This window comes from Mus caroli, chromosome 17 (genome assembly GCF_900094665.2).
Source record: "Mus caroli chromosome 17, CAROLI_EIJ_v1.1, whole genome shotgun sequence".
In the NCBI taxonomy this organism is placed as follows: domain Eukaryota; kingdom Metazoa; phylum Chordata; class Mammalia; order Rodentia; family Muridae; genus Mus; species Mus caroli.
In genome coordinates this window covers 3,982,581-3,998,829 of record NC_034586.1, presented here as the reverse complement: position 1 = coordinate 3,998,829, position 16,249 = coordinate 3,982,581, and the positions used below count along the sequence as shown (strand labels likewise).

The window sequence follows — 16,249 nt, the reverse complement described above, 5'->3', positions numbered from 1 at the left end:
AGAGGGCACTGGGCCTGGTGAAATCACCTTGAGGGTGGTAGAACTCAGATCAGAAGAGGGCACTGGGCCTGGTGAAATCACCTTGTGGGTGGTAGGAACTGACTTGGGTCCTCTGCAAGAGCAACAAGTGCTTTTAAGTGTTGAGCCCTCTCTCCAGACCCTGAAGTACACACAATGGTGACCTTTTTAAGTTTTGTTTTGTTTTGCTTTTTGAGTTTCTATTTACAGACAGGTGTTCATTAGCAACATGTGGTATATCCCTAACAGGCCTAAAAACTCACTGAGTACCATAGACCAGGCTAATCTAAAACTTACAGATCTGTCTGTTACTGCATCTCAGGTGCTGGGAATAAAGGTGTGTACCATTGTGCCTGGCTAAATCCTTAAAAAAAAAAGTTTTTACTTATTTTTCTTTATTTATGTGTATGCTATGTGTATAAGGCTGAGTTAGCTCATGTGCACCCTAGGTATGTAGTGCTTATCCAGGCCAGAGGGCATAGGACTGTCTGGAAATGGAGCTGCAGACAGTTCTAAGCCACTTGATGTGGGTCCTGGGAACCACACCCAGATCCTTTGCAAGAACAAGAAGTGCTCCTGACTGCTGAACCATCATCTCTTCAGCTGATATTGGTCATCTTTGCACTGGTAGTTCAGGTGTTCATTAGCAACACAGATCTTTCAGGAAGTCACTTGCTGCCCCTTCGGCTTCAAAAGTTCATTTTCTGTTATAATCTCACCTTTTTTGCTCTTATGACTTTAAAATCTGGTGAAAATCTGTCATTCTTCTTGCCTTTTTCAGATTTCTTACCTCGTCTTGTGACTATTTTATATTGGCATCTACCCTCTGCCAGTAAAATGTGGGTGGTATTTTTAATAGGCACTGTAGGGAACTTTAAAGATAGAAATGAGTGAGCTACATACATCTGGAAGGCATGAACTCTTCTTGCCTGTGTACATGGTCCAGCCACCAACGTCATATGCATACCAATGACACAATTACAGCTAGCTTTCTGCATCTGGTCAAAACTAAAGTACAGGCCATCTAGGGAAGTTCCAGGAAGCTTCCAACACTGCACATATCCTATGATTCTCTGGGTACTACGGTATGTCTCAGCTTCCTGACCATATAGATGGTCGACAATGTACGGAGGTGAGACACCACCAGACCCAGAGTCTATGCAAATGAGCCTCACTGTCCCATACTCTCATCAGTCTTTTTAAATCTAGTGTTTGCAGCCATATTGACCTTACCTGTGATGCCCATGTGGTAGTTGTGAAAGGCATCTGTAAGACCATCACAGAGTATGCTGTCAGTCAGTGGCACCTCACCCATCCTGACTCCTGTTCTCAGATGAGTCAAGTGAGGAGCCTGGACACAGGAAGGAAGAACAGATTTAGGATGGTTGTCACTGTCTCTCAGGATCCCACTCAGAGTCAGGAGGCTTGGCTTGTACTTCCTCCTTCTTCATTACTCTATCACCTGCCCATTTTTGTTTCTTGATCAAACCTGTCCACCTGTGTCTTAATTCTTATGATTCTATTATTTCCTTCCAGATAGATAATTATTACCTAAGGAGATAGCATAGAAACCTAACTCCTGTACTACTTTCAAAAGATGTTTTGTGTGTGTGTGTGTGATGGCAGGGGTTGGGGTTAGCGGTGGTGGTGGTGGGGGCTGAATGAGATTTTGTGTACCATGTGAGTGTGTGCCCAAAGAGAACAGAGGGTATTGGATGCCTTGGAGCTGGGTAATAGGCAGGTGGTACACACAGGACATGGATGGTAGGACCTGAACTTGGCTCCTCTGCAAGAATGGCACAGGCTCTTCACACACTGACCTGTTTCTCCAGCACATCTAGTATCTGTTTTAGTCGGAGACAGTGAGAATATTCAGGCTGTAAAATGCACTGAGAGGAGGGTTTCTGAGTAGAAGATATTTTAACATTCAGCGATTCAAAGGCAGCCAGAATGTAATGGAAAGCTTAGTGGACAAAGAGTCAACAGAGGTATTAATGAAAATAATGATGTCTATGAATAAAATGATATAGTTAAATAGTTTTTTTTTTTTCCCCCCGAAACAGGGTTTCTCTGTATCACCCTGGCTATCCTAGAACTCACTTTGTAGACCAGGCTGGCCTGGAACTCAGAGATCTGCCTGCCTCTGCCTCCCAAGTGCTGGGATTAAAGGCATGCGCCACCACTGCCCAGCTTAATAGTTTTTTATGTTTCTTATTTTTAAGAAGTAAAGAAACAAAAACTGTGCATTTAAGTGGTGGCTCTAGTCATCAGTATTCCCACCTTTAAGTTGGGAATAACAGCACTGACTCCATATTGGCTCTTGTGACCACGCACAACAGTCCTGGGTGCTGGTATGCAGCTTAGTACATCTAACCAGAGGGACTCGGCTCACTCTGTGACCTCCAGCCTGCCTCCTCCTGAGCTCTGCAGAAGTTGAGCTCACTAGGTTTCTGACCAGTGGGTTCCAAGGTCAGACCTCCAGCATAGGAGGAAGATGCTATTCCGCTGCAGCGCCAGCGAGACAGGGGGAGAAGGAAGCCTCCTGGAGAGGGGCAGCTCTCCATGATCCTCAGCTACATTCTTTCTTTCAGTTTCTGAGACAAGGACTTGTATGTGACCCAAGCTGTCTTGAGCTTCAGGGCTCATGTGCTTCTCAGCCTCAGGTCCTGAACAGTTGGGCCTGCATGCTTCACCACAGGTGTCTTTCACGTGTTCTACCTACCCTCTAGGAGATCAGAAGTCTGACCCCTGGGGTCTGTCCTGACCAAGAACCACGACAAGAAGGTTAACTGGCAATGTGTGACTTGACTCTTCTTCACAGTGGGAAAGCAAGTCCAAACTGACTCAGCCTGATTCCTGTCTCCCCCTGGTCTGGGATCAGAAGTGGAGATCTGTAATGCTGAGGCCCCTCTGCTTTGTATGCAGATCATGGTGTGGGTTATTCGAATGGACTGTTCTGACCTTTGGTTCCAGGTTAAAATTAGAAGAACACTTTCTAGGGATGAGCTGTACCTAGGAACAGAACATTCCTGTTTCCCAGATCTTACCTAATTTGTTTGAGTTCAGTTGCCCTAATAATTTTAAGCTGTGGGCCTTTAAGCAGCACCTCTCTAGAAGTTCAATAACAGAATGAACTAGGGACTTCCAAACAGCAGAGCTCATGTCCCATTGTCTCTCCACAAAACAAAGCCAGCCATGCATGTGGAGCCATGCATGTGGAATTCCAGGGTAGTCCAAGATACAAAGGACCCTGCTTAAACTAGGGGCATAGGTGACACCCACCTTTGATCATAGCACTGCAGAGACAGGCAGATCTCTGAGTTTAAAAGGGAGTTCCAGGACAGCCAAAGCTCTACAGAAAAACCTTGCCTCGAACACCAAACAGACACACACACACACACACACACACACACACACAGGGAAAAGAAATGTAAGCAGGTAGTGCTGGTGAGATGGGTCAGTACACACAGGCACTTGCCCCCAGCCTGATGACCTGAGTTCAATCCCCATCTGGTGAGATGGAGAGAGTCTTCTCCAGGATGTCATTCTCTGACCTCCATAAGTATGGGTGCATGTGCAGTCCCCCAGTAAAAGGGGTAATAAATGTTGTGCCCTACCACACCCCACCTGTAATTTTTTTTTTTTAAGAAGTGGAGAATTAGTGTAGTGCATGATGGGAAACAACTCACCACGGGAAGAGATAACATGACAGCATCTCAAGTGGAAAATCTGGGAACCTCACCAGGATAGTCATGACCTTCATTGCATCATCGAATTTTCATTTGTTGATAATGAGTAGAGAGCTGGATTATNAACCTGGAGGACTCAGGGTCTTAATGACCTTGGTGTCAACTTCCTAAGAATGACACCCTCAGAAGTTATTGCCTGTGTATTATCTTTTCCCTTTCTTGTGTTCTCAAAATGAATGTGCTGTACCTGGCATGCTTATTAACTCTCTGGGTACAACGAAAAGGAGCTTCTCAAAATTTTAAGATTTTTAAGGAAGACAACTTAAAAAGTTTAGATGAGTTGGAAAATATCCAAAGATATTCTTAGCACTCTAGATGCAGAGCAGGAGAGGCAAGCATTTAAGGCTAGCCTAGGCTACATAGCAAGTCTTGGGCTAACCTCAGCTACATGATAAGCAGGAATAGCAACCAAATGATCTTGTGGGTTCATTTCAGAAAGCACTGTATGCTGCTAGAACAACAGCTTAGAGAAATTACATTCTCCTCCAGCTGCCTGGCTGATAGACGGTTCTTCACATGGGATTTCTTATCCAACCTGNAGAGCTGTGGGCATTCAGTCAGGGGTCAGGCTGAGTCATTTTCTGTGGGTTCCTCAGCAGGACCTGCCCTCTAGGTGAGCAGCACCTCTGCACTTACCTTGCTCATATTCTCCATGCCTCCAGCTACCACAATGGTGGAGTCGCCCATGGCTATGGACTGGGCTGCAAGACACACGGCTTTTAGGCCCGAGCCACAGATCATCTGGCAGCTCCATGCTGGAACCGAATAGGGGATCCCTGCACCCACACTGGCTTGTCGAGTAGGATTCTGCCCACAACCTGGAACAAGGAACACAGAAGCCTCAAAGTCTGTGGTTCTCAAACTGTGGGTTGAGACCTCTTTGGGGGCTGCACCTCAGATATTTACATTACAATTCATAACGGTAGGGACATTCAGGTATGAAGCAGCAACGCCCTACTTTTATGGCTGTGGTGATCACCTCATGAGGAACTGTATGAAAGGAACTGCTGCCCGTGAAGAGAAAGGTTTTTAAGACAGCAGGTTCAAGTGTGGGCTCAGTGCCAGGAGACAGCCTGCCGCTTTGGCAGTGCCTTCAGGCCAGCTAAGTTCCCACAGCAGCAGAGAAGCCTGTCCTCCTCTCTGCCTGTCACTCTAGCCCTGGGACAGATGCCACCTTGTGCAATTGTTAGGTGTTTCAAAGAGAAGCCTCCTCCTCCACAGCGTTCCTGATACGGTAACACAGCATGGTAAGATCTTCGTCTCTAGAGAAGTTGACTTGTCCTCCTGTTAGAGGAGAAACGTAACTAAGAGCAAAGGTACCAGCCAGCTAGTTCCAGCCCTCTAACACAGGCAGAACTCAGGCATGCAGTGCACTGTGCTCTGATGCTCAGGGTCTAAGGTAACTAGGAAGGAAAGAGGGTTACCTTTAGGAGGAAATCTGTGCACAAAAGCTGTGCACTATGCTGGTGCGGTCGCTCACACTGTAATCCCAGCATTTTGTAAACGGAAGTAGAAGGATCTCAGTAAGTTTGAGGTTAGTTTGGGCTACATATTAAGTTTGAGAAAAGCATGAGCCAAACGGCCAGTTCAAAGGCATTCTGAATTACATTATGAGTGAATTTCCAGCCAGCCTGCACTGCATAGTAAGGCCTTTTCTCAGAAAGTAAAAAATTAAGTTAAATATACTTAACAAAATTAGAGCCAACAATTCACCTAAGATTTCCTTCAGATGCCAACACAAACAAACAAACAAAAATTCCACTTCCTTAAAAATAGCAGAAAAATAATTGAGTCAAAAATTCTGAAATGCTATTAATCACACTGTAATAATGACAAAGAGTGGTTTTCTCCTTTGCAAGTTCCAGGTACACACACATCTACATATCCTTTCCTTAGTATGCCTGTTAGAGAAGTACTAATGGGACACTGTCAAAACTTAGCAACTATATTAATTAGTGCCATTAATCTGAAGTTGGTTTAGAAGTGAAAAGCACATAAAATGATTCATCTCCTTAATGCTTTGCCCTAACGAGGAAGCAGCAGGAGGATCCGAGTTAAGACAGGCCAGGGCATCAGACAATGTTCTGTCTGAGAGTAGTGGCTCCTGACTGTAATCCAGTGATTCAGGAGTTAAAGGTAACGGGTTTGCTTCAAGGATCGCATATGTTGAAAGGTAGCCTCTCAATGTCTCAGAAATTAAAAAGTAAAAAAATTCAAAATTTCAAAATTAAACTAATAAGATACCTTTCATTAGAGAGATTGCTATGCCGGGCGGTGGTGGCGCACACCTTTGATCCCAGCACTCGGGAGGCAGAGGCAGGCGGATTTCCGAGTTCGAGGCCAGCCTGGGCTCCAGAGTGCTGAGGTTGCATTTATAGATCACCAAGTGAGGCAATGGAAAAGGTCTGAGTGCTGAGATGCTACTACATGACCACCACTGTCCAGCAGTGGGCTGCAAATGATGACCAGGATTTAATTCCTACTCAGAATTGGGTTCCAGCCACATAAACATCCTTACAGGGATGAAGATGAAGATCATAGATATATTTTTTCTTTTTTTTCTTTTCCTCCCAAGACAGGGTTCTCACGCAGCTCTGGCCGTCCAGGAAACTTGCTCGGTAGACCAGGCTGGCCTTGAATTCACTAAGATCCACTTGCCTCTACCTCCTGGGTGCTGGGAATAAAGGTGTGCACTACCACAGTCTGGTGATATATTTACTTGTATGAAAGTTTTTCGTGAATGTATGTATATATGTATGTTTGAGGGTGCCTGGTAGTTATGGAGGCTAGAAGAGGGTGCTGGATTCTGGATTCCTGGAAGAGTGAAGAAGGCTCTAAGAATCCAAGAGGGTGCCAGGAAACAAATTTGGGCGCTTTCTAAGAACAGTAAGTGTTCCTAACAGCTGAGCAATCTCTCCCCTCTAAAGGATGATGATACTTCTCAGAGACACTTGGCTTCTTTGCTCTTTCAGACGACCAAACAATGAACTCCTCAAAGACTGGACTCTCACGCTGGGAGAAGGAACAAGTTGAAGCCTGGTACAAGGCAAAGGAGATCTTTCCTTCCAGGGAAAAAGATTCCACACACTCTGAGGACTTGCCAGACCACCCTGCTAGAGAGACCCAGACAATGGGTCAATGCAGGGGGTGGGGCCATAACATGACCTGACTGTTTAGATGTGCGAATCTCCAGCTGTCTATTTAAAGTTTAATCTCACTTCTGGAGCATGAAGATGGACCTGAGGGGGTCCCTGGATCTCCTCCCAATTTAACCAAATTAAATAAAGCTCCCTTTTTACTCTCCATTTTGCTGTTCCACCTAGAATATGAAGGACAACTAGCCGAACCTGGTTTCTTGAGATAATGATTGTGACACCAAGTTCTCTAACAATGATCCTTTATATAGATACAGATGTTGCAAAATCTAGAAAGTGGGGATCTGATATCAAAACAATTCTAGCCCCAAATGTTTCAAAAAACAATATTCAACAGGCACACATACAAATGGTCTCAGACAGAGTAAGAGCAGAACTCGGTGTTGAATATTAACAATTTTCTCTACAGTTGATTCAAATGTGTGCTGAGGGAGCACAGGGCAGGGCAGGAGGGTGAACTCATGACCACATGCATGCTAACCACACACTTCACCACTGAGCTATACACCCAGGCCCCAAACCAATCATCAAGATCAGTAGTCACTGGTCTCCAAGCCCAGCAGCAGGAATCGGAGGTGTGATGAAGCCTTCTTAGACTCTCCTGCCTTCCTCCGGACAGTCCCCTGGAGTGAGGAACAGCCTATCTCCTGACAAAGTGGACAAGGGTAGAGCTGCTCTGCTGCAGCCCCACTCGCAGCTGTGGCACAGTGCCAGGCCCACACACTTTTATTGACTGTGTGACATTTTAGGGGTGTGTGGAGGACTGTGAATACTTTGCTGTGCTTCTAACAATGCAAAGGCGATACAGACCCCGTGGTCTAAGATCACTCAGGGAAAAAGGCTTGTAAAGAAGCTGTGACTTCAGCCAGAGGAAGGAGCAGGGACAGAAAGAATCCTAGCAGAGAGAACTCCAAGCAAAGCAATGTGTGGTGGTGGTGGTGGTGGTGGTGGTGGTGGTGGTGGTGTGTGTGTGTTGGAGCGCGTGCGCACACATAAAGAAATGCTGTTTCTAGTGAACCAGATCTGTTCTGGGCTACTGAGGAGTTACCTGCNGTCAAGACATGTCCAAATATGACCTCGGACACCTCTTCTGGAGCCACCTTGGCCCTTTGTAGGACTTCTTTGATGACAGTTGTCCCCATTTCGTGGACAGGCACGGTGGACAGGGCACCATTGAAGGAGCCTACAATGAAATGGGGAAGAGGGAAGGAATCTGAACCAAGAGCTCAGTGAGGACCACCGAGCGGGAGACGGGGTCACATGCATTCCAAATAAAAACGGCTGCAGCCGAGGCGGGCAAAGACGATGGTGACTTCCAGAACAATGCCAACGCCAAGGCCTGCCTGGAGGACCAGCTCAGACCACCAGCTCTCGGCCCCCCGACACCACAGCGTGATCAATGGTGCACCGCCGAACAGACCAATCAGCGATCAGGACAGAGAGCGCGTCCCAACGTTATCCAATAGGTGAGCCTGGCAGAGCGGTGGCTCTACTGCGAGGAGCCAATCGCAACACGAGGGGCGGGGCCGCGGGCGAGGCGCGGGGCACCGCGAGCTGTGGAGTCTGTGGCCGGCCGCCCCCTCCCCGTCACGAGAGCCCGAGTCTCCGCGATCAGGTCGGGAAGGAGGGTCACAGGCTGAAGTGACCTGGCGGGACACTCACCTATAGCGGTGCGCGCCGCTGAGACGATGACCACGGGGTCTGAGCCGGCATTCATCTTGTCGCTCCGGTCTCTGCTAGCTCTGAGCCTCGTCCTGTCTGCGACTGAGGTAAAACTTCCTCCAGCCTGACAGGCCCTGCTGGGGGGGCGGGGCTACGGCCTCCACGCCACGCCTCCTCACGCCTGCGCAGGAAGCTGGTAGGGCTAAGTCCCAGAATTGAGTAAGATGGAGACTTTAGTTTGATATGGGGTGGGTGGTGTCTACCCAACCTAGGTGTGTCGGGTTAGGGTGGGGTTTGGAGGATCCAGGGATGTTGGGTTGGAGGTAGACAGCCTAGGGGTGTCGGAGAGCGATGCAGTGTGCAGACGGACGGTCTAGGGGTCATAGGTGGAGTCGGGTCCAAGGGTAAGGCTTTTCTCCAGGTGACACTCTGGAACCTAGCCTAACCTTTTCTACATAGGCATCTCCCGTCTCTTCTGAAGGTTCTTCTCAGCGCTGACAGCTTCCGAGTGGGTAGCCTCCTTACTAACAGAGATCCTTAGGGCAGTGGATCTCTACTGTCCAATCCTCTCGGACTTATTATTCAGCCAAAGACAGAATCTGCCAGACTCTACTTACCTCTCTCCCTTGTGTCATTCTCATGCCTTTTGCAGGCTCCCTCTTGCCACCCCCCAGTCCCAGCCCTAGCACTATCACAGGTCACCTTCGGTGTCCCCAGTGTTTTGAAAGGAGAGTCATCCGGGTTTGCTTCTGCAGCTTGCTGGTCTACAGAGAATGCCATCTGTTTAGGAAAGCAGAATCCTGTGGTGGAAGGAAAGGCTTTCTAGGCAAGTCTTGCCGTCAGTGGGGACAGTGGACAGTGAAGTAAGAGAACTGCGCCACAGGTTGTGAGAAAGGAAAACAAACAAACCTAACAACAACAACAACCTGTTAAGCTGGGATATCGTCCTGAAATGTAAAGCAACCTGAAAAAATTAGTATTTTGAGAGAGGTGGATGGATCAAAGTAGGTTCTAGAGATGAGGCTAAATTCTGGATTATGTTCCCTGTTTCCTCAAGGGTCCAAGAAATGCAAGGAACTTCCCATGGTTTCCTCCCCCTCTTACTCCTCCTCCTTATTTATTTATTTATTTTTTTGTTTTGTTTTGTTTTTCGAGACAGGGTTTCTCAGTATAGCCCTGACTGTCCTGGAACTCACTCTGTAGACCAGGCTGGCCTCGAACTCAGAAATCCGCCTGCCTCTGCCTCCCGAGTGCTGGGATTAAAGGCGTGCGCCACCACGCCTGGCTTAATAATTTATTTTTATGTGTCTTTGCTCGCATGCATGTATGCGTCCTTGCATGTGAGCCTAGTGTCTGCAGAGGCAAGCAGAGGATGCTGGATCCCCTGGAAGTGGAATTGCAGACAGTTGTGGGCTATCATATGGTGCTAGGTACGTGCTCTCTGCAGGAGCAGAAGTGCTTATCACCACTGTGTCACCTCCCTAGCCCTCTGTTTTTCTACTACTCTGGCCACTCTTCAGTTCCCTTTGTGGCCTTACTCTGACAGCCCCTCACCCAACATGCCACAGCATGTTCACCCCATCCCTTCAGTTACCCCCATTATGCTGACAACTCTGGAATCCTTCTTTCTAATTTTGTTGCCTGTGAGCAGACTGGCTCTCTCAATTTAAACTTTCTATAAAAAACAACTTATGACATCTAACCCAAACTTGTGTTTACCTCTTCCGCTTATTTCTTTTGACTAAAGAAAGTCTCAGTGAGTGGTGTGAGGCTCCGTTAGCTAAGGTAGAAATCTCTGGACCTCCGCTTAGGCTTCACTTCCTCCAGGAAGCCTTCTTAAATCCTGCCTTGGCTCTTATTCCTAATCTTATCTTTGTTAACCATATAATTCTTAGTTTCCAGTTTTCTTTTCTTTTTTCTTTTTGTTTTTTGAGACAGGGTTTCTCTGTGTAGCCCTGGCTGTCCTGGAACTCACTCTATAGACCAGGCTGGCCTCGAACTCAGAAATCCACCTGCCTCTGCCTCCCAAGTGCTGGGATTAAAGGCATGCGCTACCACTGCCCAGTTCCAGTTTTCTTTATTATGCTATACAAAACTTGGTCCCTTCTCAGATTGTTTTATTATATATGCCTAGCACATTTTAGGTACCAAAACTAATGAGCAATAATATATTCCAGATGTTCTGTGCATATAGATAAATGGATATGAGCCAGGGGTGGTGACACAGGCCTAGAAGCTGAGCATTTCAAAAACTGACGAAGGAGGATGAAGAGCCCGAGGGTAGATGGGCTGCAGGAGTCTTGTTTTTTTTTGTTGTTGTTGTTGTTTTTTTTGTTTTTTTTTAAGATTTTATTTATTATATGTAAGTACACTTTAGCTGTCTTCAGACACTCCAGAAGAGGGTGCCAGATCTCATTTAGGATGGTTGTGAGCCACCATGTGGTTGCTGGGATTTGAACTCCGGACCTTCGGAAGAGCAGTCGGGTGCTCTTACCCACTGAGCCATCTCACCAGCCCCCTTGGTTTTGTTTTTAAAAAGACAAGCAAACATGGATCTGTGGAGTCTGTTCACTGCCTGAAGCATTTGTGCTGACAAGAGGACTGGAGTTTGGATTCTGAGACTGCATGTAAAGGTTGAGTGGATGTGAAAGTCCATTTATAATCCTAATCTCAAGGCAGAGACAGGGCATCGGGGGATTGGAACAAGTGGCTAGTTAGGTCGGCTGTATCGCTTAGCTGTTGGTTTACTGATCAACCATGCCTCAAAAGAAGATAGGCCAGTGCCCGAGTAGGCTAAAAGAGGTTGTTGCATCTTCTGGGACTGGAATTAGAATAGGTTGTCAGCTGTCCTGTAAATCCTAGGAACTAAACTCAGGTTCTCTGGAAGAACAGGAAGTGCTCTTGAAGATCTCTTGACACTGGTCTCAGGCCTCCACACGTAAACACTCATGAAAAAAAAAATGAGCAGGAATACTTTCTTCTAGGGACAAGGTGTTCACTTGTCTCCTTCCTGGAGGCTATACACAGAGTCAGCAGTGCCAACTGCTTTTGTCGAATGACTGACAGCAACACCGAGAAGTCTTCATTTTAGCTCCTGGTAATGGTCTACTGAGAGACGTATGTGCCAGATGCAAGTCAAAGATAATGAAGGGGGAAAAGGGTAAGAGGCTAGTTTCTACTTTTTTCTTTTCATTTATTATTTTGGTTTACAGTTCCAAAAGGAGAGTTCATTGAGGCAGGAAGGCATGGCAACAGCGAGAGGAAACATGGCAGAAGAAGGAATCTGCTATTGGTCGTATTCTAATCTATACAGGAACCAGAGGGCTAGAATATTTTTGTTGTTAACTCCTTTTTTTTTTTTTGCTTTTTCTAGATAGTTTCTTTTTGTAGCCTTGACTGTCCTAGAATTTGCTCTGTAGACCAGGCTGGCCTTAAACTCAGAAATCCACTGGTCTCAGCCTCCCAAGCGCTGGGATTAAAGGTGTGTGTCACCATTGCCTGGCTGCTTGGTTTCTGAGACAGGAACTATGTAGTTAGTTCTGGCTGGTCTGGAACTATGTAGACCAAACTGACTTCCAAATTATAGATTCCCTGCCTCTGCTTCCTGAGTGTTGAGATTAAAGGTGTGTCTCACTATGCCCAGTTTTTTCCTGTGTTATGTGTGCAGCACACATGTGCAGGGGCCTGTGGAGGCCAGAGAGGGCTTTGGGTCTCCTAAAATTCAAAGTTATAGATTATTGGATGCCAAGAATGGAACCAGAGTTCTCTGCAAGAGGAGTAAGTGCTTTCTCACTGCTGAACCATCTCTCCAGCCCCTAGAATAGTTTCTTAAATAACACCTATATCTAGATTCATATGCTATTAGACTTGGGGGAAAAAAGGAAAAAAAAAATAGTGGTGCTACAAACTATTTGTCCTTAAGGGGTCTTGCAATCATTCTGGGGTTGTTTCATGACTAGTTACAGGAGTCCAACTGTCAGAAAAATGCTGTTTGTTCATGAATATTACTTTTACAAAAGGCCGTATTAAACAGTTGAAAGGACAAGCTCATCTGTTGAAGTGTATTTTTAATAAGCAGCACTTTTTACACATGCTCACATTCGTCTTCTCAATAGTAGATTCACTATGAGATAGTAGCTTCAGGTTGGCCTTGATTTCTCAATCCTGTTTCACCCTCTCAGTGTTTTGATTAGACAACATAAAACAGCTACCATCACAACCAACTGTTCACTCACTGAACTGAGTATATAACAACTAGCCCACCTTCCAATGCTAGACTTGATGCTGCTTCCAATCTCTTTTGTTCATAAACTGTTTTTTTGTTTGCTTTCTCTTTTTTTGGATGGCCTGGGCTGTGACTATGCTAAGCAAGCAGAGCCACACCATCCTCAAATTGCTTCCAAAGACTGTATTTAATCAAGCTTGTTGCCTTAGCCTGCCATCTTTAACTATATACTTAAAAGCTTTTATAATTTACATTTTATTTTGAGTACATTCTAGCTGTCTTCAGTCACACCAGAAGAGTGCATCGGATCCCATTACAGATGGTTGTGAGCTACCATGTGGTTGCTGGGAATTGAACTCAGGACCTCTGGAAGAGCAGTCAGTGCTCTTAACTGCTGAGCCATCTCTCCAGCCCTTAATTTGCATTTTTACTGCACAGCCATCACGTTCATTTCTGGCTCCAATCTCTAAATATTTGGCACAGCAACCTCAAACCCTGCTCAGGTTTGTTTCTTTTCTTCCTTTTATTCAGAAGCATGAAGGGAGGCAGGAAAACATTAAGGACTAAGCTCAGAATCATGGTTGGGTGACCTGCTAATGTAAGAGTGGATGTTGTCAAGGGAGCTTAAATGATAGTCCTCTAAGTGTTAGCATCCCAGGTATCACTGCCACATTTTATGAGAAGAACAATGGCAAACTAAGGATGATATAAGTCTGACAGATGCATGGGTGGGGAGAAGAGGAAGAGAGAAGGTGGGCAAAAAGGGAGTGTGGTGACGAAGAGATGGCACAGCTCTTAAGGGTACTTGTTTCACATGTCCAGACCCATAGACCTCCTTACAATACATGCAAGGATGCTGTTTCTGGAAAAAGCATTATTTGGCCAATGTTTTAAAGCAAACATCTCTGTAGCTATTCCCTGAAATCAGATCTGAAGAACAAACTGCTCTTCAACAAAAACCTAAAATTTGGTTAGTTTTTAAAAAATGAGAGCCTTACGTCAAGAGGGAAAAAAACCAAAACCAAAGTCCTTGAACTGTAGTCAAACTCCCACTTCATTCTGCAAAGAAAAGTGCAAATTAAAATGAGGTGGATAGTCAGGCTCAATGCATAGACTGTTTTAATGTGATCTTTGTATATGCTACAGAGTAAGTAGCCATTCAGCCATTCAGTGAAAAGAAAGGACAATTGCTAAACACACCCAAGACAAAAGGAAAAAAACAAACAAGAGTCGTAATAAAAATGTTTATTTAGGTTTGGTCAGTACAGGTGAGATATACTGGAGTCACAGGGCAATATGCATTAACAGGACACAACAGTTCATAAAAACTTAGTAACTATGCACACAGATTTCTTAACATTCAGTCACCTAAAGATGAATGCACCTAAAGATGTATGGTGGAAAAACTTTATCTAACGCTGAAACTACTATAGGACTCCAAGTCCAACTTTTTAGTGATAAAAACTACTATACTGGGCAAACTCGGCAGTCCTAAACCCACATCTACTCTAACAAGTCTGAATGGTGCNTGAGTAACAACAGCGTGAGGAAGAGGGCCCTGACAGCACAAGTTCTAGATAAGACACAGATTTATACAGACGTCATTGCTATAGATTCCCATTTACAACTTCACATTAACTCATATAAAAATAACTTGACCCTACACAAAATGTCCTTTTAGCAACGTTCAAAGTAATTAACTGTTACACTTTTCAAAGTGGCAGAGGTATTGAAGCAATTAAAAAAAAAAGGAACCAAACAAAACAAAAACACACCCACAAAAAGGTAAATTGTGACAAAAGTATGCATTAATTTTTGACAGTATCCTTTCCCCAATTAAATGACACTGTATAAAANTTTTNCTGGAAAAATATTACAAAACTGCACCCTGTACATTTACACTTGAGTCCAAGCCATTCTGAACATGGCGGGAACCCACAGTTCGATTACCTTTCCCACTCACTGCTTTCTCCTCTTGAGGGTCATGACTGGAGTCTGTGTCATTTGAGTGATGTGTGAGAGAGTTTTCACTGCCCGTGGGAGAGTCTACACTTTCATACCCCGCACTGAGTGGGTTTATGTAACTACTACCTCCTCTGCCAGTTCTCTCCTCTGAGCTGTTGGAGGCCTTATTACCATTCCCTGAAGAAGAAGGAAAGTCATCCTCAGGTGTGCTCCCCTCCCTGTGAAATCCAGACCCAGACGTCCTCTGGCNGGAGGAGCTGCCATTACTTGGTCCATTTGCCAGACGACTGCAGTCTTTGCTTGTGGCCTCTGCCTGATCTACAGGTTCGGAAGATGTAGTCCTGCTGGTACTTGGAGCTGAAGCTTGAGACTGCTGCTGCTGGTACTGTGCCAACTGCTGTCGTGTCTCCTTCAACTGTTGCTGAAGAACTAGAATGGTGCTCTGCATACCCTCTACTTCTTCATCAAGTTGAATGATGAAGTCATTCAGTTCTGTGCAAAGGAGAGCCAAACTTTAGTATCTTAATTTTTTTTGTTTGTTTGTTTTCTGTATGGCCCTGGCTGTCCTAGAACTCACTCTGTAGACCAGGCTGGCCTCAAACTCAGATATCCACCTGCCTCTGCCTCCCAAGTGTTGGGATTAAAAGCGTGCGCCACCACCACCACCCGGCTAATATCTTAACATTTTAAAACATTTCTGTGTTGTTGTATGTGCACACACCCACTCACTTGTGTATGTGTGTGCACTGAGAGGCCAGAAGTCAACACCAGAGGTCTCTTTCTACAGCTCTTTACTTCTCATTGAACCTGGAACCTACCCATCTGGCTAGACTAGTTGACCACCAATACCCCAAAATAGATTCTTTAAAGAATTTACTTGGAATTTTAACCACCAAGAAGGAAACATTTGGAGGGTGGCTGGATGTTTTAAATACTAAAAAGAAATCAAGCTAAAATTTGATTGCAACCATTCTGCCTCACACAATTGATAACTTGTAAAATCTTATCTGTGTCCCTTTTCTTCACCCTTAGCCAGGGCCTTACATTAAATCTACAGCATCTCTAGCCCTCAAGACAGTGTTAGTTTTTTACTCTAACCTTACAAAGAGGTATGTGTATGAACCAAAGTCTGCTCCACATACAAGAACACAATCATATAAAAAATAACTGGGGCTTGCTAAAGTATACTAGTCAATTTTAAGGCTTTTTTTGTTTTTAAGGCTTTAAGAACAAACAACTCTCAATTGCTACATAAACTCTCCCCACTTCCATGTTTACTCAGTAAAAACTAATAATGACAACATTGTCTATTGGCTTTCTTTGCAACCAAGAACCAACTAACTACACTGGTTCTCAGTTTACAGTGTGGATCCATTTTTTACTCTTTTTTTTTTTTTTTTTTTTGGTTTTTCGAGACAGGGTTTCTCTGTGTAGCCCTGGCTGTCCTGGCACTCACTTTGTAGACCAGGGTGGCC

General features: G+C 45.1%; 2 protein-coding genes across 3 annotated transcripts in view; both read right to left on the bottom strand.

Moving 5' to 3' along the window:
* Window positions 1–8,734, bottom strand: part of LOC110283774 (acetyl-CoA acetyltransferase, cytosolic) — a 17,010-nt gene extending 8,276 nt beyond the window's left edge. The window contains exons 1-4 of the mRNA XM_021149257.2: window positions 8,585–8,734; window positions 7,971–8,105; window positions 4,404–4,585; window positions 1,252–1,369 (exon numbers count right to left, since the gene is read on the bottom strand). Of these exons, the coding sequence (XP_021004916.1) occupies window positions 1,252–1,369; window positions 4,404–4,585; window positions 7,971–8,105; window positions 8,585–8,639 (490 nt within the window). The 5' untranslated portion in view covers window positions 8,640–8,734. The remainder of the gene's footprint in view (window positions 1–1,251; window positions 1,370–4,403; window positions 4,586–7,970; window positions 8,106–8,584) is intronic.
* A 5,305-nt stretch (window positions 8,735–14,039) lies between these two features.
* The window catches only part of Wtap (WT1 associated protein), a 24,822-nt gene continuing 22,612 nt past the window's right edge, over window positions 14,040–16,249 (bottom strand). For both annotated transcript variants that reach the window (XM_021186287.2, XM_021186286.2), the window contains exon 8: window positions 14,040–15,266. In XM_021186287.2, the coding sequence (XP_021041946.1) occupies window positions 14,683–15,266 (584 nt within the window). In that variant the 3' untranslated portion in view covers window positions 14,040–14,682. The remainder of the gene's footprint in view (window positions 15,267–16,249) is intronic.